The sequence below is a fragment of the Bombina bombina genome, chromosome 2 (genome assembly GCF_027579735.1).
Source record: "Bombina bombina isolate aBomBom1 chromosome 2, aBomBom1.pri, whole genome shotgun sequence".
Lineage (NCBI taxonomy): Eukaryota > Metazoa > Chordata > Amphibia > Anura > Bombinatoridae > Bombina > Bombina bombina.
In genome coordinates this window covers 189,658,385-189,684,221 of record NC_069500.1, presented here as the reverse complement: position 1 = coordinate 189,684,221, position 25,837 = coordinate 189,658,385, and the positions used below count along the sequence as shown (strand labels likewise).

Below are 25,837 nucleotides of genomic sequence, written 5' to 3'. Positions count from 1 at the left end.
CAGAAGGAAAATGTTGCTGATTAAAGGGACATGAAATTGAAACAAAAAATGTTGAATTGTGAGTAGTAAAAACACAACAGTATATATTTAATATTTATTGTGCCTCTTCTCCTGTAAGTTAACTAAGGAAATTGGGGGTTTTAAAATTCTCAAGAGGTTTGGAAGTTTCTACTCCAGACTTCACAAGTCTTACCTTGTTACATTCTACCCAGTCACAGTCAGCTAATTTATTTATGTTCCTAATTAATCAAGCAGGCTGCTTCCCTACCCTCTTCTCCACCTTAGGTAGAAAATTTCAATCAATAGTGGGATTTCACGCAATCACAAAATAGCGCTTCTGTACAATGTTGAATTCCGCCAGCGGTTTTTCTGCCCGCTATAGGCGAGCTGGGGCAGACAGGGGCGCATATGTCCGCCCCTGTCCGTTCCTGCTTGATAAATCTAGCCCAAAATGATGACAGTAGTTATCTGTATGTACTCCAGTAAAATGTCTGGACTAGCCCCTCCAAATAAGGCAAATGGTGTTGTGAGTTTAAATACTGAAAAACCTCTTAAAGGGACAGTTTACTCAAAAATTTTCTCCCCTTTAATTTGTTCCCAATGATCCACTTTACCTGCTGGAGTGTATTAAATTGTTTACAAGTAGCTCCTTTACCCTTATATTGGCATTTGAAATTGTTAATTTAGCATGTGGTATCCCCACCTATTCTGAAAGTTTGTGGCCGCGCGTACCAGCTATAGATAAGCTTTGTAAACACAGCCAGCAGAAGAAATTACACTCACAGTATGATAAAGCAGAGATAAGGTAGTAAAATGTTGATTTTCCATTGTTCTCTCAAAGTATTGGTGATTGGTTTATGGACAGATATAAGATAAAGAAGCAGGTATATGTACACAATGTGATACAGTAATGAGATCTGATTATACCTACAAGCTCAACCTATTTTATTAGGCTGTGGCTTCAAAACACAAAATCTGAGCTTTAATATACAGAAATAAACCTTAAAAAGCTAATTTTCATACATTTTTTACTCTGCAGTTGGTAAAAAAAAAGCAATTGTTAACACATTAAGGGAAAAACTATTTTACAGTATACTGTCCCTTTAAGCATGTAAGGTGTTAATGTATTCAGAAAGTTCAAGACAAAAGTGTTATAATTGCAACAAACTAGATTATTAAGTGAACCAAAGAAAAACAGGATTAGTTTAGAGACCATCCTGGAGTCATTTGGTGATCACCAAACTACTTTAAAAGACTGATAATGTCTGATAATGTACAAATGACTTCTAAAGTCATCAGCTAAGTTAAAAAATTATGGATGATGCCTTTAGAATGATTAGCAGATTACCTTACTGATTACTTCACAAGCATGAACAGCCAGTGTCATCTAATTTAAATATTTTGGCCTGTGGGCATTCTTCCGGATGGCTTCTGATGACTAGTTTGGAGTCATCGATTACCTCAGAATGACTCCAAGAAAATCATCCATTTTGACTATGGGTGTGCTAGTTTGCATGAGATTTATAGCATATATTGCTCTTGAATTGATAGTATATTGTGCACTCGTATTACATTTTGAAATAATTTTTTGGAAAGAATCCAAGACCAAGTGAACAAAGAGATGTTGCACACTGCTCCTAGCTGTTCCCCAAGGATCTGTATTTGGCTGATGACCACCACAGAGCATGAACAGCAGGAACAGTAGTGGGGATGATTATTCCTTGGTCTGCTGTTACTAAACTTCATTACACTTAACCAAAAATCATAACACTGTGGTTCAGAAGGATTGCAAGCCACTTCCACTGCAGTGTTAAAAGGAGAATGAAGGGTTTCCCCAGCACCATCTTAAGCAACAGCTTGTCACTGGGGCAGTACCCCGCTGTACAAATTGGTTCCCCTTGCAGATTGTACCTTTCAAAGGCAAATATGTACCTTTGGTGACTAGATTGGACCTCGGTGCTATGGTACCATAATGTACCCTTAAAAAATGGTGCAAATTTGGCTTTTTAAGGGTACTGCCCCAGTGACAATCCCTTTGTACCTCATGATGGCAAATTTGTACTCAACACAGTATATTAAAATGCTGTAACATAAAATTTGTTATATAACATTCAAATATGAATTCATTTAATGTGTACTTTTTCAGACATGCCACATAAAACATAAATATAGAGAAAAGATATAGAAAACAGCATAATAATAAACTATAACTCTAATGAAACGAAGGGGAATTCAGGGGAGGGATAAATGATAAAACTCACAACCATACATTGAATTGTCACTCTATGCAAAATATATGCAAATAAATCTATTTCCCCAGTACACATTTTGGTGATGAACCTTCTACCAATAGATGGAGCTGTGTTACACATGTTAAGGTACTTTCAGCCAATAGATGGCGCGTGTTACACAATGTCTATGTATGTGACTGGGTAACAGTTACAATTTTATTTTATTTTTAAACAACTCTTGTTTATTTTATAGAGTTTAAAACAAAAAAGTTATCTGTATTTTTAGTTAATACATTTGCTTTATCTTTAAGAGTTATCATCTTGATGCTCTAAATATAAACATTAAAATGTTAAGTGCTTGTGTGCTATTTAGAACCAGCAACACAGTATCATTGAAGATTTAGGTTATTAAGTATTTGTGTTGCTTTGCACACTTCTTGCATATTGCCAATAACCATTGAACATTAATTATTTTGCTGTACAACATGTTTTGTGAATTCATTTTTGGTGACTGCCAGTTATGTGTTCAATTAATAATTGAGGTGCACAAATGATATGGACTTGCAGGGGTTGGCAGCTCCTAGCTGTTCCCCAAGGATCTGTATTTGGCTGATGACCACCACAGAGCATGAACAGCAGGAGCAGCAGTGCGCATGATTATTCCTTGGTCTGCTGTTACTAAACTTTATCACACTTAACCAAGAATCATAACACTGCGGTTAAGAAGGATTGCAAGCTACTTTCACAGCAGAGTTAAAAGCAGCCCCCTTGTTAGGCAGGAAAAGGAGAATGAAGGGTTTCCCCAGCACCATCTTAAGAAAGACAATATAACTAGGTGGAAATAGACTTTGGAGATGATGAAATGTTTGAGCAGCAGAGGGTTATCCTTAGGCTGACCATATTGCCGCTTTAAAAAGGGACACATATGAAAAATACATATGTCAGGGCTGTTTTCAGGGCTGTTTAAAGAAATGGTTTTGCATAAGAACCCTCACATATTTATTTTTCATATGTGTTCCTTCTTAAAGCGGCAATATGGTCAGTCTAGTTATCCTCCATGCTATGGCTTCCTGTGTCAATTTATTGAGCTTGGGAGCCCATTAGGCAGAGATGAAAAGACCATGATTGGTTAGCTAGTGGAAGTCCTAAAGACTTTTAGGGATATCACAGAGAAATTGAGTCAAAACACTGCCAGTCATCATCAAGTCAAACTCTTGTTCAGTTATCACTTGAGCAAGATGGATGCCTTCCTTGAAAACTATAAAGTGCTTCCAGGTGGCAAACTAAGTAGTGAAGTTGCAGCACTTATCAGGAGGATGAAGGATTATCTGAAAGATTTCATGATTTTCATTCAAAACTTTTTTATTAGTAAAAAGCTTGCACCCAGAAGTAACATGCTTGGAAAGGGTAATTCCATTATTATGACCATAAAATTAAAAGAAGTAGCTTATCATGTGTTTACATTTTTATCACTATGCGGCAAACATAGAACTCTATACTATAAATGCAAAAGCACAGTGAGCAGTGAAGAAGTTATCTATGGGGTCATGCATTCAAACTAAAAATTGAACATAGGCCCTTGAAACTTTACTAAATAACTACAAACAGACTGGGTCAAGCAGGAAACTGCATATGGTCAGCTATACCACTCTCTTTGACATAGAGTACAGACCGGGAAATAAAATTGTGACCGCTTATTGCCATCCTGCAATATCTGTCCTGCTGCTGCTATGAGACAGCCTTCTGATTGGGATAAACCAACCCGGCTGCTGATATAACATTTGGAGGAATTCGGGAGAGTGGCAGATCTGGCAGTGGTAGAACTGATGGTGGTATTGGGGCGAACACTGGTGTAGGTAGTTTTGTGTAAATAGCTGACGTAAACAGAGGCAGTGTATATTTTGAAAGGTTTTAGGGGCTTTTTTTGGGAGCTTGTGGTATCATAGGTGTATGAGCTGTAATTACCATACTATGTACACAGAGGCCACATAGTAACCTGGGACCCCTCCCATTCCCACAACTAGGCTGTGAGCCAAACACCACCTACAGTTCCCCTCACTGTCTGCTTTTGTTTTATGCGTGGGCTTACATGACTCTTAATGCTAATCATGCTGCTGTGGTTATTAGTCATAGTAGCAGTGGGCCCTGCATATCTCCTACTCCTGCTTGGAATACATGCTACAGCAGATGCTGAAGATAACCCTGCTGCTGCTGCAACTGCCACTGCTCCTCTAGTTGATTAAGCAGGAGGAGTAGACAATGGCCTTGGAAATATTGGGCCAGTGTTTAAAAATTTCCAAGGCTGGTTTAATTTCCCAGTCCAGCCCTGGCTATGCCCCCACAGCAACATAATAAAGTAAGCGTGCAGTTTAAAACTAACTGAAAGAAAATAGAAATGTTTCTGCACACAAAGGGTCGGACTTATGTTACAATAGTATACTAATTCTTCATGTGCAAAGTAGTGATTCCTCCTCAACCCTCTCACTTCCCTTATCCCTCCCAAACAGCTCTGTAACCTTCCATCTTCTAACTATTGTCTGCCAGTACCCAGTTTATGTATATATATATAATGTGTGTGCCACTGTTTGCATTGGTGATTTGACTTCATATGGTAACAAGAGCAAGATCAGCGCTCCCTTAGCAAATGAAGACAGATGCCTTATGCCTCTGGCTGTGGTCTTAGCTGTAATAGCTGACTGCTGGGATTGTAGCCTGAGGCAGAAGGTAGGGTGTAGCTACTACGTCAACAGGGTATGCTTTTATATCTATACCTATATATCTAAAAATAAAACAATAGTAATGTACAACAATGTGCACTTGTTATTAAAGGAAATAGTCTTTTAGACTGGTTTCTGTTTATTTTGGGAAAATGTCCCTTTAAGGAAATGTTCCTTTAAGACCTTCACCTTTTCCACACCAGAATCCTCAAAATTAAAGGAGAGAGGTACAAACGATAGTGAAGTTCTGTGATTAAAAGATATGTGAATACTATAGGACCATACTCTAAGTAGTATTTGCTCAATATTATCCCACTCCTCTGGCAGGTTAGATAACAGGAGACCGCAGGATCCAGGTAAATATTTATTTATAACATATATAAAAACATCAGATATAGGACATTGCATAAGCACACTGGAGTTAATAGACACGCAACAGTACAGGTGTATGATCTTCAGCTAAAGGAATGCCAGCTCATCTTGGATCAGAGTTAGTTCAGTTATATTCAGAGGGTCCCGCCTTACATGATGTGTCCTAATCAATGATCAGCTCCAACGCACGTTTCCCTCACAAGGGCTTTTTCAAGCACTCCTTGAACTGATGGTATCTGTGAATGGTTCTTTGGGGTAAACAGTAAAATCTAGGGAATAGAATCCAAAGTATAAACATGAATCAGCAAAGTCCCATAGGTAGTGCACGTGAAAAGCAAAGGCTCACTGCAAGCCGCTAACGTATCACAAAAGCAAACAAGCTTCACAGCACTATATTATTCACACTCTGGAATAAATGTTGTTGAATAATTCAGTGCTGTGAAGCTTGTTTGCTTTAGTAAAATTGAGGGATACATGTTTATAAAAATAAAAGTAAAAAAGTCCCTACATAAAACGCTGCATTGGTAGTTAGTAGGGTATTTGTTTTCCCTCTCTGCTTATTTACAATTGTTTTTCATTTTTGTCTCCTAGAAAGGAAGAAAACCGTTTCACCTGGCAGCAGAGAAAGGACATTTAACCATGATAAATAACCTGCTCTCAGTGGATCTGTTCACTAATGAAAAAGACCAGGTAAATTGTGATCTTATGCACAGCCTTAAAGGGACAGTAAAGTAAAATATAAACGATGATTCAGATAGGGCATACAATTTTAAACACCTTTACAATTTACTTTTATCATTACATTTGCTTTGTTCTCTTGATATTCTTTGTGGAAAGCTAAACCTAAGTAGGCAGATATGCTAATTTCTAAGCCCTTGAAGGCCACCTCTTATCTCTGTGCATTTTTATCGTTTTTCGCAGTTAGACAGTGCTAGTTCATGTGTGCTATAAAGATAATATTGTGCTCACTTCTGTAGAGTTATTTATGAATCAGTACTGACTGGATAAAATGCAAGTCTGTCAAAATAACTGAAATAAGGGGGCAGTCTGCAGAAGCTTAGATACAAGGTAATCACAGAGGTAAAAAGTATATTTATATAACTGTTTTGGTTATGCAAAACTGGGGAATAGTAAATAAAGGGATTATCTATCTTTTTAAACAATAAAAAAATTAAAGTAGGCTGTCCCTTTAAATGAATCCAATATAGAAATGGAAATTTACAGACTGCAATCTTATATAATAAAAGGCCAAGTGTGTTTGTCTGAAGCTGTCATGCGCAGAAGATACTGCGCGAGGACAAACACACTTGGGGGTCTATCTATCAAGCTCTGAACGGAAGGCCCGTGTTTCTGGTGAGTCTTCATAACACAAGTTATGGAGCAGCAGTCTAAAGGCCGCTGCTCTGATGAGGCGAACAGGAATCGCCTGCTCTGATGAAGCGAACAGGAATCGCCGGAAATGAACCCGATCGAGTACGATCGGGTTGATTGACACCCCCTTGCTGGCGGTGTTGCACCAGCAGCTCTTGTGAGCTGCTGGTGCAATGCTGAATACAGAGAGCGTATTACTCTCCGCATTCAGCGATGTCTGTCGGACCTGATCTGCACTGTTGGATCAGGTCCGACAGACATATGATAAATAGGCCCCTTGGCCTTTTCCCTGCAGCGCTAGACAGCTTCAGGAAGCTCCAGCACTCTCAGCTGTTATGTTACAGTCGAGAGCTGGAGCTTCTGAAGCATATAGAGCAGGTGCCTGATCGTTACAGACGGTGACACTGTGTGTGTCACCGTCTGTAACAATCTTCTGCTGGTGCCAGCGGGAGGTGTGGGCGGGAGGCAGGTAGCGGGTGGGTGGCTCAGCAGCAGAGGGGGGAGGGAGAGAGCGGGTCCTATGCTACAGATATTAAAGGCACAAGGATGGGGCAGCTACACTACAAAAAAGGTGTTTGGGGGTACGGTGGGGACTAAATGGCGATCGTGGGAGGGGGGGAGGTGGTGGGACCACTACACTACAGAAAAACAAAATAATTAAAAAAAGGGGGTTATAGGTACTGGCAATAGTTAGAGGGGGAGGGTTAGAGAGCTGGGATAAGGGACAGAGGGATAGGGACAGGGATAGAGGGACAGGGTCACATGATACAGGGGGAGTGCAAATAGACATAACTTTGAAATTTGTCAGAAAAAAACACTACATAATTTTAAGTTCAGACTAAGGGGCATATTTAGCAATGTGCGAGCGGACATGATACGAAGTAGAGTATCACGTCCGCTGCACATTGCTGCCCATCGATAAATGCTGACAGCATACGCTGTCAGCATTTATCATTGCTCCAGCAGTTCTTGTGAACTGCTGGTGCAATGCTGCCCCCTGCAGATTCACAGCCAATCGGCCGCTAGCAGGGGGTGTCAATCGTGTTGATTTCTGTCCGCCGCCTCAGAGCAGGCGGACAAGTTATGGAGCAGCGGTCTTTAGATCGCTGCTTCATAACTTATTTATAACTTCTGTTTCCGGCAAACTAATCGCTAGTGTGCCTAACAGCGCTGTATATGGCTCCAAAAAGGGTAGACCAGGTTCAAATATAGTACTGAAAAAAATGACATGAAATACCAAATAGGAGCAATAAAAAATGAATAAGGTTATCAGACCAAACACAGAAAAAATGAATATTTACAAAAGGTTAGGTTTCTGACAAACTAGTTAGAAAGTGGTTAATTATCTGGAGTGCTGGACCTATATTGTTATACTAGATCTCAGTCTGGATTACCCTCTACTCATTTCAGAATTAAGCAAAAGTAGCAGACCTAAAATAGACTCTCCACATTCCTAAAATAAATCAGATGTACAGCACCATATCATCTTGGCCACTGATGATGCAGCAACAATAAAAAAAAAATCTGAATAATAGCGAGGGGGGAGAACAGTAGTAGAAAATCAAGCTTCATTATATTATCAGGTGTAGAACACTGTATATAGGACAGGTTATGAGGGAAATATTAATCAAATATGTAAATTAGACATCTGTACTTAGGGACAACTCCTGGGTTGACAGCAATTATATGTCCCTTGATTTGCCTTCAACTAATTTAAAAAATCACTAGAGTGCTCTCTTGTAAAGGCAACAAAGTAAAAAATAATGGCAAATAACAATAAAGAAGTATTATCAAAGATTATACATACACATCCATAAAAAATGTGTATTTCCATAAACAATGCTTATAAGCCAGAGGGCATCTGAGTAAAAGGAGCCCCCATACCTTAGTATGTAAAATTATCTATACAAGGAGGCAAATGTGAAACAATATATGCAAACGCAAAATAGGACAAATCTATAAAGGCTATATATGAAATAGTAAAAGCTACTAACAGCAGAATATAATATATATTGAGAGAGAGATATACAAAGAGACAGGGAGAAGGAGAGATGAATTAGCGCTGCAGAATCTGTTGGCGATCTACAAATAAATGATAATAATAATAAATAAAAGTATGAGTTTGAACTCTACTGTTGAACTTTCTAAAACAATAATTATTCCCCGTCTTGCAAATGTCTTCCTTCTCTAGTAGCTTCCTACAAATATGCACCCACATTCACCTTACCCCATTACCCTTCATGCAAACATTAGTGTTGAATCTTCCCATTGCAATTAACCCCCTTCCACTGCCACCCCTACCTTAATTAATTATGCACAACCCCACTAAATTTTCCACAGCACTTAAAGCCTTAGATGACACAACTACTAAATGTATCAATCCTACTATCCCTTTGAAAAATGTACTAAACCTAAAATTCTATCGGCCAGATTACATGAGGGGTGCGGCGCTAACTTGCACGTTATTGTCACCGCTTAATTACCTACAACGCTGGTATTACAGGATTTTCTAAACCAGGCGTCAAAAGGCAAGAAGTGAGTGTAGAGCAAAATTGTGCTCCATACCACACTCCAATACCAGCGCTGCTTAAGTCAGCGGTGAGCTGGTTGTATGTGCTCGTGCATGATTTCCCCATAGTCATCAATGGGGAGAGCTGGCTGAGAAAAAAACCTAACACCTGCAAAAAAGCAGCGTAAAGCTCAGTCACGCAGCCCCATTGATTCCTATGGGGAAACTAAATTTATGTTTACACATAACACCCTAACATGAACCCCGAGTCTAAACACCCCTAACCTTACACTTATTAACCCCTAATCTGCCGCCCTTGACATCGCCGACATCTACATTATACTTATTAACCCCTAATCTGCCGCTCCAGACATCGCCGCCACCTACATTATACTTATGAACCCCTAATCTGCTGCCCCCAACATCGCCGCCACCTACATTATATTTATTAACCCCTAATCTGCTGCCCACAACATCGCCGACACCTACATAATGTTATTAACCCCTAATCTGCCATCCCCACTTCGCCGCCACAATAATAAACATATTAACCCCTAAACCGCCATACTCCCGCATCGTAAACACTAGTTAAATATTATTAACCCCTAATCTGCCACCCCTAACATCGCTGCCACCTACCTACATTTATTAACCCCTAATCTGCCGCCCCAACGTCGCCGCCACTATATTATGTTTATTAACCCCTAAACCTAAGTCTAACCCTAACCCTAACACCCCCTAACTTAAATATAATTAAAATAAATCTAAATAAAATCTACTATTAATAAATAAATAATTCCTATTTAAAACTAAATACTTACCTATAAAATAAACCCTAAGCTAGCTACAATATAACTAATAGTTACATTGTATCTAGCTTAGTGTTTATTTTTATTTTACAGGCAAGTTTGTATTTATTTTAGCTAGGTAGAATACTTACTAAATAGTTATTAACTATTTACTAAATACCTAGTCAAAATAAATACAAATTTACGTGTAAAATAAAACCTAACCTAAGTTACACTAACACCTAACCTAACCCTACAATTAAATAAATTCCCTAAATTAAATACAATTAGCTAAATTACAAAAAAAAACACACACTAAATTACAGAAAATAAAAAACAAATTACAAGATCTTTAAACTAATTACACCTAATCTAATAGCCCTATCAAAATAAAAAAAGCCCCCCCCCCCCGAAATAAATAAAAACCCTAGCCTAAACTAAACTACCAATAGCCCTTAAAATGCAGGGCATTGCCCCAAAGAAATCAGCTCTTTTACCTGAAAATAAAATACAAACAACCCCCCCAACAGTAAAATCCACCACCCACACAACCAAACCCCCAAATAAAACCCTAATTAAAAAAAACCTAAGCTCCCCCATTGCCCTTAAAAGGGCATTTAGCTTGCTGCCCAAAGCCCTAACCTAAAAATAAAACCCACCCAATAAACCTTTAAAAAACCTAACACTAATCCCCTGAAGATCTACTTACAGTTTTGAAGATCCAACATCCATCCTCAATGAAGCTGGGAGAAGTCCTCATCGAAGCGGCAAGAAGTCCTCAACGAAGCCAGGAGAAGTCTTCATCCAAGCCAGCAGAAGTGGTCCTCCAGACGGGCAGAAGTCTTCATCCAGAGGGCATCTTCTATCTTCATCCATCCGGCGCGGAGCGGGTCCATCTTCAAGACATCCGGCGTGGAGCATCCTCTTCCAACAACCACTACCCGACAAATGAAGGTACCTTTAAGTGACGTCATCCAAGATGGCTTCCCTTAGATTCCAATTGGCTGATAGAATTCTATCAGCCAATCGGAATTAAGGTTGAAAAAATCCTATTGGCTAATGCAATCAGCCAATAGCATTGAACTTCAATCCTATTGGCTGATCCAATCAGCCAGTAGGGTTGAGCTCGCATTCTATTGGCTGTTCCAATAGAATGCAAGCTCAATCCTATTGGCTGATTGGATCAGCCAATAGGATTGAAGTTCAATCCTATTGGCTGATTGCATCAGCCAATTTGATTTTTTCAACCTTAATTCCGATTGGCTGATAGAATTCTATCAGCCAATCGGAATCTAAGGGACGCCATCTTGGATGATGTCACTTAAAGGTACCTTCATTCGTTGGGTAGTCGTCATTGGAAGAGGATGCTCCATGCCGGATGTCTTGAAGATGGACCGGCTCCGCACCAGATGGATGAAGATAGAAGATGCCCTCTGGATGAAGACTTCTGCCCATCTGGAGGACCACTTCTCCCGGCTTGGATGAAGACTTCTCCCGGCTTCATTGAGGATGTCAGATCTTCAAAACTGTAAGTGGATCTTCAGGGGGTTTGTGTTAGGTTTTTTTAAGGGTTTATTGGGTGGGTTTTATTTTTAGTTTAGGGCTTTGGGCAGCAATAGAGCTAAATACCCTTTTCAGGGCAATAGAGAGCTTAGGTTTTTTTAGTTAGGGTTTTATTTGGAGGGTTGGTTGTGTGGGTGGTGGGTTTTACTGTTGTGGGGGTTGTTTGTATTTTCTTCAGGTAAAATTTGTAATTTAGCTAATTGTATATAATTTAGTGAATTTATTTAATTGTAGGGTTAGGTTAGGTGTTAGTGTAACTTAGGTTAGGTTTTATTTTACAGGTAAATTTGTATTTATTTTGACTAGGTAGTTAGTAAATAGTTAATAACTATTTAGTAACTATTCTACCTAGTTAAAATAAATATAATATTATAATAATTTTATTTTAGTGTTTGCGATGCGGGAGGGCCTCTGTTTAGGGGTTAATAGGTAGTTTATGGGTGTTAGTGTACTTTTTAGCACTTTAGTTATGAGTTTTATGCTACAGCATTGTAGTGTAAAACTCATAACTACTGACTTTAAAATGCGTTACGAATCTTGATGGTATAGGCTGTACCGCTCACTTTTTGGCCTCCCAGGACAAGCTCGTAATAACGGCGCTATGGATGTCCCATAGAAAAAAGACTATACGCAATTTCCGTAAGTTGATTTGCGGTAAGGCCAAAAAAGTGTGCGGTGCCCCTAAATCTGCAAGACTCATAATACCAGCGGTAATAAAAAAGCAATGTTATGAGCCTTATGCTGCTTTTTTACTCATAACGCAAGACTCTGAATCTAGCCGTATGAAAGTAACAACCATTCTATATGTAATATCACAATTTATAATCTTACCTTTTTTTATATCTTCCTGTACAGTCCTAAATAGTGCATTATTATCATGTTATAGACAAAACATTTTTGTCTTTCATAGGATGGTAATACAGCCCTACATCTGGCTGCAATGAATGGACACTGCGAGGTGTTGGATGTTCTAATAGACCTCTGGGAGAACAAGGATGAGCTGAATGAGGTGACAGTACACATTATTTAGTGAAATGCAATACATAAAATTAATTCTGTCAAAATATAAAAAGAATGAATTAATTTGTGGATGTCAAGATATTTGCCGAAATAGCTTACCATCTCAACTACTGATTCTTGCTCAACAGGAGGGATTTGAGTAATGGAGGAAGATTAATGATACCAAAAAGGTACTTCTAATATTCAAAATTATATATCTCCTCAATTCTACACTTAACAGATAATGAAGAGGAATTGATTGGATATTTCTCAGATGCAATTTAGTCCTCTAGACATCTGTATCCAGTGGATATTTTCTTTATACAAGGACCCAGTTTAAACTAGTATTTCCACTGTGGTGTGAAATACATGATTCTTGCATTTTTCATCTGTTCCCAAGAGCAGTTGCATAATATGTTGCCAGTTTACAAAGACTCTTCAGCCAAGGGTGAATGACATTCTATCCAGCTATTTTCCTATTATGAGCAGCACTGTCAAGGCTGTCCAGTTTCCCCATTTCTTTTCATGTTAGACATGGAACTTCTACACTCCCACATATGCAGTATTAATGGCATAATTGGAATATTGATAGCACAGTCTACACACAAACTAGCTCTGTTTTCTGACAACACACTGTTGGTCTTCATGTCACATATAAAGTCTCTCTCCACAATGCAACTCAAGCTCAGAGAAACAGCCTTACCTTAATTTTACAGTATAGTTTTAAAAAATCAGAATGGTGTTTATATTTAAATTAAGCTGTTCACTCTGAAATATGTTGGTATTCAATTCTCTACCAATCAAACACATACTCTTTAGGGCTAAGTATGAAAATCTTTTGTCAACAATTACACATGTTGTATATTTTTGCTTAAAAAATATCTTGGCTGGCAAACAATTAATAAAAAAAGAATCAAAATCATGCTTAAGAGACATAATAAATAAGTGGGATAGGGCCACTTATACAGACATAGGGAAAGAAAGAATACTAAACTGTATAAAGATAGTAAAGAAATCAACATTGGATATGGGGTTAAGGGAATCAAATTTAAGATTACTACACCATGACTATATTACCCCTACAAGGAGAGCAAAATGGGACAATGAGACTAACCCAGTCTGCATAAAATGTAATAAAAGTACACCGGATATATTACACTATATCTGGCTATGCCCCAAAATTAGACAATTTTGGTACCAGGTAGCAACACTTATATCGCAAATAGTTATCTTAGAACTAGAGAATCTTATCTTAGAACTAGAGAATATCCTGATTTTTAATATACCTAAAGAAATCAAAAAAGAGGAAAGGAGATTAACAACTATGATTATATTATTGTCAAGAAAGCTGATATTTAAATTTTGGATTGAAAAAAGAAAAAAACCTATGATTAGATATCTAAAGGAAATAATAATACAACAGATTAACATAGAAAGAGCAGACACCTTGGCTGACGTAGACAATAGAATTGGAATATTCTTTGAAAAATGGCCTCTATATGTGAAAAATCAATCTATAGAATTCCAAAGGAAAATTCTAAAACCTTTTGAAAATACGGAATATTTTTTGGAAGCTCAAATTAGAGGATAATGGAGCTTAATAGCACACTGAGTGGAGGGAGGGGGAGGAAGGAGTCCGCTCCTATGTTTTTTTTTTTTTTTCTCTCTTTCTCCACCCACCTATGTACTCTCATTCTCATATAGAAACCAATGTAACAACTGATGGCCAAAGAAAGACTGTTTAGCAGAACTTAAAGGATGTATTTAAGAACTCATAAAATATAAACTGATCTGATAAAGGAAGGAAGCTTTAGAAACTATAATTTAAATGAAAACATAAGTAAAAACGAGGATGTTTCTAGAATGCATTAGGTATATTAGTTAGAGAACTGCATCTTCTTTTTTCCTCTTTATTCTCTCATGTCAATGGTGTAATATTTTTCTTTCTTTTTTAATTATTACTAATAAAAAAACGAAGAAAAAAGGAAAAAAAAGGAAAAAAAAGGAAAATAATTAACTGTTATACAAATAATCAGACTTACAAAGCAATCTGTAGATATTTAATACCTAATTCAGCCACCAGAGGGAGCAAATGACCATTTAACTAATGTCTGGCTGCTAAACATTCTTTAGTGAAGGAGTCAGTACTTTTAAGGATGCTAAACAGCCCAGGGCAATAACGTGGGGATAAAGGCAAGTATGTTGGTTAACTGTTTCAGTACCAGAGTCGACAGAATACATTGCTTGCTCAGTTGCTAAATATATAAAATGTGTTAATGTTTTACAACTAAAGTGACATACTAAACAGTTTTGTAATCGATATTGATTACAAATGTATTTCAGGTTTTTAATCAGCAACTAAGAAAATATATATAAAAATGCATTGACTGTATTTTCTGTGTGTTTCTTCAAAATATGTTAATAAAAAAAAGCAAAAAAAAAATAAAAATAAAAAAAAAATATCTTGGCTGGGTAGAACTGACGCTACAAAAAAATATTCTACCCTTTCCAGATGTTTACCTTATCACTTCACAAACAATTCAATACAACCTTAAATCTCACATCAACAAATTAATTTTGAAAAAAAAATTCCCAATGGTGGCAAAATTTAATCTGTATCTAATCCAAAACTCTATAGGTTTGGAGTGCTCATCCTAAACTTATATAGAATCGCAACATTTCTTCAAGTCATCAATGACTGGTATACAAAGCCTAGTAATAAAATATGGTTACCTCTCTGCATAGCTGCCATCATCATGCAGATCACAGTCTACCAAAAAAGTTTGCCAATATTATCCTATAATTTTGGAACCGTTTGAAAGGTGGTCTCTTTTCCCCAAGAAACACAATGACCTTTCATTGTTGCCATCTCTCTGGACTCCAACCCTAAGTTAGATTTTTAATTTGGCCTACACAAAAATTTCCCCAGCACCCTATGGCATCCTCTAAATTAATCCCCTTATTATTAATAATCAACTTGACACGCTTAAACAGAAGGCAAATGTAGAATCCTTAAATGTTGTTTTTTATATACCATGGCTTTGTTACCACTGACTGAACCACATCATTTCAACAAGTTGAGGGAGACCCAAGATAATTAGACAACTCTCCACTTGTGAAAAGTTCCCTCCCTATGAAACATACTATTTCCATCTCATACCTCAATCCTCTCTACTCACAGCCCTGCTCAGCTACCTTCATAAACTAAAGATTGGAACAAAGAACTTCCCACTGTCAAATGAAGAATGGATATCTAAAGGTCCTTACCAGACGGTACCTAACTCTTGAAAAGCAGTAATATCTATTCCCAGTAGACACTAAGCTTTGTCGAAGGGCATTTAATACTAACGTGTATGATGGGAATGCCCCAGATAGATCTCTTAGACCTCTGTTGCACATTTAAAGTCTGAAGCAATTACATGCAGTACAACGTTTTAATGTACCAATTAATTAAATGTTTCTTATCAGGGCTTGAACTCAGAATTTTAGCAACTGAGAATATGCATCCTATGTGCAACATGAGAAGAATTATTTTTGTACCTAGTCTTTCTATTCTAGATACAGGTTGCTTTTTTCTGGTCCATTATAGGCCTTGATTAATTGTAACAACAATCAGGCTCTAAAAGAGTATGATATTTCCAGCCAATTACAACAGTTTTAGGTATCCAATTTTAAACTTAGACAAACTTGTTAGCACAAATAAGTGGCCATGTAAGCAGAATGCGCTTATTTAATTACATTCAAAACTGCTAAATCAGAGTTGCAATCATTTATAATGATAATAATGGCTTAAATGAATAAAAAGTTTACCTTTCTTTCTAACATACTCTATGAAAACCTGGTTACCATGTATTTTTCTAGTGATTCGTCACTGCATTAGATAGATAGATAGATAGATAGATAGATAGATGGTATTGGGCATTACAGTATTTAATTATACATCCTGAACTTTAATTTTAACTCTTCCCTTGATTTTGTATGTCATGCTAGCAAGGAGCCACTCCTTTTTACATGGCCGTTGAAGGAGGTCATGAACTTTGTGCCAGTCATTTGCTGAAAGCTGAATGCAACATCAACATTACAAATAATGTAAGTCACATGTATAACTAAATATACTTCTGTTGTACAGATATCTTCTCAATTAACTTTTTTCCCCCCACAGATAAACCATTCTCAAAGTTGGAGCGCTTTTGTTTAGATACAAGGTTAAATGATAAACTGAGAGTTAGAGATGAAGTCCAGTGATGAAAAAATTGCTAAATATTTATCAGCAACATCTAGTAACCACCTAGGAGGACCCTGACAAAAAAGACCAGAACATGGTTCAGAACCAGAGCATATTACTAAAATGTATATTTATATTTAAATATCAGGTTAAGCAACTAGTATGTATGTGTCTTCAAATGAAAGAGATATCTGACTATCTGTCCCAATCACTGCACCTGGTATAATGCAGACTTTCCCCCCTGTTTAAGATTAATAAGAATACATCAGTGGTGTATTTAGGTTTTGTGCTGCCCTAGGCACTTAAAATTTGGATCAGTCTCCCTCCCGGTGTTGTACTAAATCAGTCTCCCCGTGGAGAACTGTCTCCCCTGCAGCTCGGCTATTTCCAGCATAGCCGCATCCCTCCTTGAAGAACTGCCCATCCCTCCTTGCAGAACTGCCCGCATCAGTCCTTACAGAACTGCCCATCCCTCTTTACAGAACTGCCCACCCAGTATTCCTACTGAACATGTTCAACCAGATTCAGTATCCCCCATTCGAGTCTGTATCCCTGTCTCTCCCGGGTCTCCCCACACTTGTTTTCAGCTCCAAACCCCTCCCCTTTCTCACAATCTAAAGCTAAGCTAATGCAAGGAGGGATGCGGCTACGGAAATAGCCGAGTGGCAGAGGAGACAGTCCTCCACGGGGAGACTGATTACAACACCGCCCTGTCAAAATCAATATTTTTTTTTGCAGCCACATAGTCAGTACAGCAGTGGCAAGTGCCGCCCCCAAAATTTGTCGCTCTAGGCACAGGCCTTGTTGGCCTCTGCCTTAATACGCCCCTGGAATACATATTAATATATTAGTATTATTATTTTAACAAATACAAAACATTTCAATTTACAGTTTTGTTTTAACATTATTGGAGGAAAACATCTTTAAAAAATATTTTCAGAAGCATTATGTTTTTTGGTAATTTTGTTTTCCATACTATATTGCTGTGAATGTTAATTACAGTCTTTGCTTTTAAACTTCTATTTATGTTTTACAAATATTAGTTCTGCCATCTCTCAAATCAAATAATAAATTGACAATGCTTTTCACTGTTGTATGAAACCTGTAACACATTAAACAATTTATCACAATTTCTAAAAACCTAAAACAATCTAATGCATTGAAACTGGATACCAACTGTGGACCAGGAGGAGGGTTTCCTGATCAGTGTATTCAATAAAACAATTCAAACCTAATGGAAAAGATTACAAAACTATCATTAAAAATAGTAAAAAGAAAATGCCTGTTCCTTTTTATAGACTTGTTAGCTATATGTTAAATCACTTGAAAATGATGCAGCATATCTGTAAAAATCTCACATGAGCATCTCTATGTAAAGAAGAAAGATATTTTAGCCCAAAATTTCTTGAGCTCACCAGAGTAGGTGCTCTGTAAACAGTTATTTATCAGCTAATCTTTTTATTGTAGGAAGTGCCTATCAGCCGATAAGGCAGTTGTATTAGTCGTAATTTATATTTTAAAAGTACATTAAAGAGACTTGAAACCCCAATTTTTTCTTTTAGTATTTCAGACACAACATACATTTTCCAGTTTACTTATATTATCAGATTTGCTTTATTTCATGTACTTTTTATTTTTATTTTACTTTAAGGATGGTTACAGTGCTTTGCATGTAGCAGCCCAAAACGGTCATAGGTCTCTGGTGAACTTTCTTATAGCCAACAAAATTGACTTTACTCCAAAGCCTGATGTAAGTATAAAATAACTAAAAGTTACTGATTGAATAGTTGTACTACCAGTTTAAATAAGCTGCTGTTGACACTAACGTGTAGTATAGAGATATAATACCCAAATTAATAACTGACACCTATTTGGATTATACAGAATTCTGCTTTTGTTTATTAATAATCAGTCCATAATGTACAAAATAACATAATAACATATGAAAACACAACATAAATTCATAACATCAAAACCAGCAGTATTTGCCCTTCTCAAAACTTGCCCCCAACCAAGAATGAAGGTACGTCCCCTTTTTGGAACAGGAAGTATCACTTACCCACTACTAGAATAGAGCCACAGAAAAGGGGCAAGTATCCCCACCTAAGATCCAACCTAAACATGCAAATAAGAAAATAGTGGGAACTTTTGCTAGCATGGCCCAATAATCTCTCCACTAACCCAGTTCTTGTATATGGTTTTGTCCAGTTTTCCCGTTGTATGTTATGAAAACCAATATAAACTTCTATATGGGAGCGTTTGAGACCTCATGGTTTCCTGTTTTAAAAGAGAACTTCAAAAATGTATAGGAAATACATGACGGGGGCAGAGCCTACAGCTATCGCGGTAGAACGAGTCTGTGAAGAGCTCCTCGGCCTTCTTAGAATTATTTTCTAACTTCTAAATATTTTTGTTTGACAAATTCAAGCTAAACTATCTTGTGTTACTCAGGAGAACTCTATGAATATCTAACACAATACAGACCTACCTATGTTCCTCAGCTAACTTCACTGCGACTATCAACGAGGTTGAGAGGCCTCACTTGTCTGACTGTCAGTGATGTTGAGGTTACCACGTATATACCCCCCCCCCAAGGATCCTGGTTTACCAAACCAGTTTGAATATAACTGGACAGCTCTTTGTTCTATCGTGCAATCAATAAAATAAGATATTAGCCACTATCATCAAGAGAGAAAAGTGCATAACAACCGTAAAACAAACATGGATGCACTAGATACATGGGAGACAAGAATGCTTTAGGTGCTCCACAATCACTTCTCTACTTTGGAATAACAACTACTTCAGGTCCTTTTTCCTAAAGGAGAGAATCCGCATTCAGCTGACGCTGATAAAGGAGAACTAACTCAGGCCTAGATTTGGAGTTTGGCGTTAGCCGTGAAAACCAGCGTTAGAGGCTCCTAACGCTGGTTTTGGCCGCCCGCTGGTATTTGGAGTCAGTGATTAAAGGGTCTAACGCTCACTTTTCAGCCGCGACTTTTCCATACCGCAGATCCCCTTACGTCAATTGCGTATCCTATCTTTTCAATGGGATCTTTCTAACGCCGGTATTTAGAGTCGTTTCTGAAGTGAGCGTTAGAGCTCTAACGACAAAACTCCAGCCGCAGGAAAATAGCAGTAGTTAAGAGCTTTCTGGGCTAACGCCGGTTCATAAAGCTCTTAACTACTGTACCCTAAAGTACACTAACACCCATAAACTACCTATGTACCCCTAAACCGAGCTCCCCCTACATCGCCGCCACTCGATTAAATTTTTTTAACCCCTAATCTGCCGACCGCCACCTACGTTATACTTATGTACCCCTAATCTGCTGCCCCTAACCCCGCCGACCCCTGTATTACATTTATTAACCCCTAACCTGCCCCCCACAACGTCGCCGCCAGCTACTTAAAATAATTAACCCCTAATCTTCCGACCGCAAAGCACCGCCACCTACGTTATCCCTATGTACCCCTAATCTGCTGCCCCTAACACCGCCGACCCCTATATTATATTTATTAACCCCTAATCTGCCCCCCTCAACGTTGCCGACACCTGCCTACACTTATTAACCCCTAATCTGCCGAGCGGACCTGAGCGCTACTATAATAAATGTATTAACCCCTAATCCGCCTCACTAACCCTATAATAAATAGTATTAACCCCTAATCTGCCCTCCCTAACATCGTCGACACCTAACTTCAATTATTAACCCCTAATCTGCTGGAGCTCACTGCTACTATAATAAATGGATTAACCCCTAAAGCTAATTCTAACCCTAATACTAACACCCCCCTAAGTTAAATATAATTTAAATCTAAGGAAATAAATTAACTCTTATTAAATAAATTATTCCTATTTAAAGCTAAATTCTTACCTGTAAAATAAATCCTAATATAGCTACAATATAAATTATATTTATATTATAGCTATTTTAGGATTAATATTTATTTTACAGGCAACTTTGTATTTATTTTAACCAGGTACAATAGCTATTAAATAGTTAAGAACTATTCAATAGTTACCTAGTTAAAATAATAACAAATTTACCTGTAAAATAAATCCTAACCTAAGATATAATTAAACCTAACACTACCCTATCAATAAATTAATTAAATAAACTACCTACAATTACCTACAATTAACCTAACACTACACTATCAATAAATTAATTAAACACAATTGCTACAAATAAATACAATTAAATAAACTAGCTAAAGTACAAAAAATAAAAAAGAACTAAGTTACAAAAAATAAAAAAATATTTACAAACATAAGAAAAATATTACAACAATTTTAAACTAATTACACCTACTCTAAGCCCCCTAATAAAATAACAAAGCCCCCAAAATAAAAAATTCCCTACCCTATTCTAAATTAAAAAAGGTAAAAGCTCTTTTACCTTACCAGCCCTGAACAGGGCCCTTTGCGGGGCATGCCCCAAAGAATTCAGCTCTTTTGCCTGTAAAAAAAAACATACAATACCCCCCCCCAACATTACAACCCACCACCCACATACCCCTAATCTAACCCAAACCCCCCTTAAATAAACCTAACACTAAGCCCCTGAAGATCTTCCTACCTTGTCTTCACCATCCAGGTTCACCGATCCGTCCTGAAGAGCTCCTCCGATGTCCTGATCCAAGCCCAAGCGGGGGGCTGAAGAGGTCCATGATCCGGTCAAAGTCTTCATGCAAGCGGGGCAGAAGAGGATCTTCCATCCGATTGAAGTCTTCATCCAAGCAGCATCCATCCGGAGCGAAGCGGCAGGATCCTGAAGACCTCCAGCGCGGAACATCCATCCGGCCCGACGACTGAACGACGAATGACTGTTCCTTTAAGGGACGTCATCCAAGATGGCGTCCCTCGAATTCCGATTGGCTGATAGGATTCTATCAGCCAATCGGAATTAAGGTAGGAATTTTCTGATTGGCTGATGGAATCAGCCAATCAGAATCAAGTTCAATCCGATTGGCTGATCCGATCAGCCAATCAGATTGAGCTCGCATTCTATTGGCTGATCGGAACAGCCAATAGAATGCGAGCTCAATCTGATTGGCTGATTGGATCAGCCAATCGGATTGAACTTGATTCTGATTGGCTGATTCCATCAGCCAATCAGAAAATTCCTACCTTCATTCCGATTGGCTGATAGAATGTTAGGAGCTGCTTTTTTGCAGGTGTTAGGTTTTTTTTCAGCTCAAACAGCCCCATTGTTTCCTATGGGAGAATCGTGCACGAGCACGTTTTTGAGGCTGGCCGCGTCCGTAAGCAACTCTGGTATCGAGAGTTGCATTTGCGGTAAAAATGCTCTACGCTCCTTTTTTGGAGCCTAACGCAGCATTTGTTTGAACTCTCGATACCAGAGTTAAATTTATGGTGCGGCCAGAAAAAAGCCCGCGGAGCGTTAACAGCCCTTCTACCGCCGAACTCCAAATCTAGGCCTCAGATTGTCTGGAGTGCCAGGGAGTGCATGGGAAAGATAGATGCTCCCCCAGCCACATTCATTAACCCCTTAACGACCAAGGACGTACGCCACACGTCCTCAAAAAAAAGTCAGTTAATGACCGAGGACGTGTGGCGTACGTCCTTGGTCTGGAAAGCAGCTGGAAGCGATCCTGCTCGCTTCCAGCTGCTTTCCAGTTATTGCAGTGATGCCTCGATATGGAGGCATCCTGCAATAACCCCCCTTGGCCATCCGATGCAGAGAGAGCCACTCTGTGGCCCTCTCTGCACCGGACATCGATGGCCGGTATCGTTGGTGGGTGGGAGCTTACGTGGGAGGCGGGTGGCGGCCATCGGTGCGCTATGTGGAGTGGAGGGGGGCGGGATCGGGGGCGGGAGCTACGGGGGCGCGCACGGGAGCGCGCGCGTGCACGGGGGTGGTGGGCGGGCGCGTGCACGGGGCGGGAGCGGGTGGGAACCGCTACACTACAGAAAAAAAAAAGTTAATAAGTTGAAAAAAACCCCCACTAAAATGCAATCTAAGGGTCCTGGAAGGGGTTGGGGGTTGGTCTCGGTGGGGGGGGAAAGCTACACTACAGAAAAGGGAATTAAAAAAAAAAAAAAGGCACATTTTGTTACAAAACTGGGTACTGGCAGACAGCTGCCAGTACCCAAGATGGCGCCCATTATTGCAGAGGGGAAGGGTTAGAGAGCAGTTTGGTGGGGGATCAGTGAGGTTGGGGTCTAAGGGGGGATCCTACACATCAGCATATGTAAATATGCTTTTTTTTTTTTTTTAAAAAAAGGGCCAAATACCTTTTATTTTAGTACTGGCAGAGTTTCTGCCAGTACTTAAGATGGCGGGGACAATTGTGGGGTGGGGGAGGGAAGAGAGCTGTTTGGGAGGGATCAGGGGGTCTGATGTTTCAGGTGGGAGGCTGAGCTCTACACTAAAGCTAAAATTAACCCTGCAAGCTCCCTACAAGCTACATAATTAACCCCTTCACTGCTAGCCATAATACACGTGTGATGCGCAGCGGCATTTAGAGGCCTTCTAATTACCAAAAAGCAATGCCAAAGCCATATATGTCTGCTATTTCTGAACAAAGGGGATCCCAGAGAAGCATTTACAACCATTTGTGCCATAATTGCAGAAGGTGTTTGTAAATAATTTCAGTGAGAAACCTAAAATTGAGAAAAAATTAACGTTTCTTTTAATTTGATCGCATTTAGCGGTGAAATGGTGGCATGAAATATACCAAAATTGGCCTAGATCAATACTTGGGGTTGTCTACTACACTACACTAAAGCTAAAACTACCCCAAAAAGCTCCCTACATGCTCCCTAATTAACCCCTTCACTGCTGGGCATAATACACGTGTGGTGCGCAGTGGCATTTAGCGGCCTTCTAATTACCAAAAAGCAACACCAAAGTCATATATGTCTGCTATTTCTGAACAAAGGGGATCCCAGAGAAGAATTTACAACCATTTATGCCATAATTGCACAAGCTGTTTGTAAATAATTTAAGTTAGAAACCAAAAGTTTGTGAAAAAATTTGTGAAAAGTGAAAAAAATTTTCTATTTGATTGCATTTGGCGGTGAAATGGTGGCATGAAATATACCAAAATGGGCCTAGATCAATACTTTGGGTTGTCTACTAAAAAAAAATATATACATGTCAATGGATATTCAGAGATTCCTGAAAGATATCAGTGCTCTAATGTAACTATCGCTAATTTTGAAAAGAAATGGTTTGGAAATAGCAAAGTGCTACTTGTATTTATGGCCCTATAGTTTACAAAAAAAGCAAAGAACATGTAAACATTGGGTATTTCTAAACTCAGGACAACATTTAGAAACTATTTAGCATGGGTGTTTTTTGGTGGTTGTAGATGTGTAACAGATTTTGGGGGTCAAAGTTAGAAAAAGTGTGTTTTTTTCCATTTTTTCCTCATATTTTATAATTTTTTTTATAGTAAATTATAAGATATGATGAAAATAATGGTATCTTTAGAAAGTCCATTTAATGGCGAGAAAAACGGTATATAATATGTGTGGGTACAGTAAATGAGTAAGAGGAAAATTACAGCTAAACACAAACACCTCAAAAATGTAAAAATAGCCTTGGTCCCAAACGGACAGAAAATGGAAAAGTGATGTGGTCATTAAGGGGTTAAAGGGACAGTCTAGGCCAAAATAAACTTTCATGATTCAGATAGGGCATGTAATTTTAAACAATTTTCCAATTTACTTTTATCACCAATTTTGCTTTGTTCTCTTGGTATTCTTAGTTGAAAGCTTAACCTAGGAGGTTCATATGCTAATTTCTTAGACCTTGAAGGCCACCTCTTTTCAGAATGCATTTTAACAGTTTTTCACCACTAGCGGGTCTTAGTTCATGTATTTCATATAGATAACACTGTGCTTGTGCACGTGAAGTTATCTGTGAGCAGGCACTGATTGGCTAAACTGCAAGTCTGTCAAAAGAACTGAAATAAAGGGGCAGTTTGCAGAGGCTTAGATACAAGATAATCACAGAGGTTAAAAGTATATTAATATAACTGTGTTGGTTATGCAAAACTGGGGAATGGGTAATAAAGGGATTATCTATCTTTTAAAACAATAAAAATTCTGGTGTAGACTGTCCCTTTAACTCCGATTCCAGCACTCAACTGCTGCAACCCCTAGAAGCATTACCAAGGGAAATGAGGGGAGTATCAGCGTTTCAACCCTTCATCTTACCCACTGCTGTACACCCTCAGGAGATGCATCCTCCTTGAGATGCGAAGATGGTGGGATGATCAGGAGTTGCAGACCTCAGTGAGATGTGCAGTTGCAGAGTTAGAGATGCTGGCGCAGGATGCCGGCGACATGACACCCACTGCACTAGCAGTCACAGAAGTGGATTACAAATCGTTGCCCAGTGCGATGTGGATCGATCCTGTATTCTCTGACTCAGCACAGCCGTATGTGTATGAGCTTCTGCTTTGTTTGGCAAGCCCTGAACTTTGTTGTCTAACACCTTCCACAGAGTACTTTTCTACAACTGTTTTACCTTTCTTTCTCCTCAGGGGATCTGGACATGGGACTTCTAGGCTCTTTGGTAATAGCTGGTTGGCGGGGACACTCTTTTCAAATATACCAGACTTGATCCGGTGTTGGTTAAATGCATGGCATGCTAGACTGCTTTACTTTTCTAGCGAATTAAGAATTGTGCTCAATACACCAATAAATATTACACCTACAGTTTAATTTGGGATCCATATATATTAGTAAGGGTCATGTATACGTTTCTTACTGCATATGTCTTTTCATCCTGCTATTGTTAATCCCTAGACTTACGTAAGATGTAATTTACCCTTGTTGCTGTACCCCTAGATAACGTTATTTACACACAGACTTAAAGGACCAGTAAACACAGTAGATTTGCATAATCAACAAATGCAAGATAACAAGACAATACAAAAGCACTTACTCTGAATTTCAAATGAGTAGTACATTTTTTTCTAACAAATTTCAATGTTATGTATATTTCCACTCCCCCTGTACCATGTGATAGCAATCAGCCAATCACAAATGCATATACGTATAGTCTGTGAGTTCTTGCACATGCTCA

The 25,837-nt window shown here is 38.5% G+C and overlaps 1 protein-coding gene across 4 annotated transcripts in view; it reads left to right on the top strand.

The window, feature by feature from the left end:
- Positions 1-25,837, top strand: part of ANKDD1B (ankyrin repeat and death domain containing 1B) — a 274,509-nt gene that overhangs the window by 82,455 nt on the left and 166,217 nt on the right. For all 4 annotated transcript variants that reach the window (XM_053701390.1, XM_053701391.1, XM_053701389.1 and 1 more), the window contains 4 exons: positions 5,912-6,010; positions 12,462-12,560; positions 16,541-16,639; positions 18,427-18,525. In XM_053701390.1, coding sequence (XP_053557365.1) covers positions 5,912-6,010; positions 12,462-12,560; positions 16,541-16,639; positions 18,427-18,525 — 396 coding nt within the window. The remainder of the gene's footprint in view (positions 1-5,911; positions 6,011-12,461; positions 12,561-16,540; positions 16,640-18,426; positions 18,526-25,837) is intronic.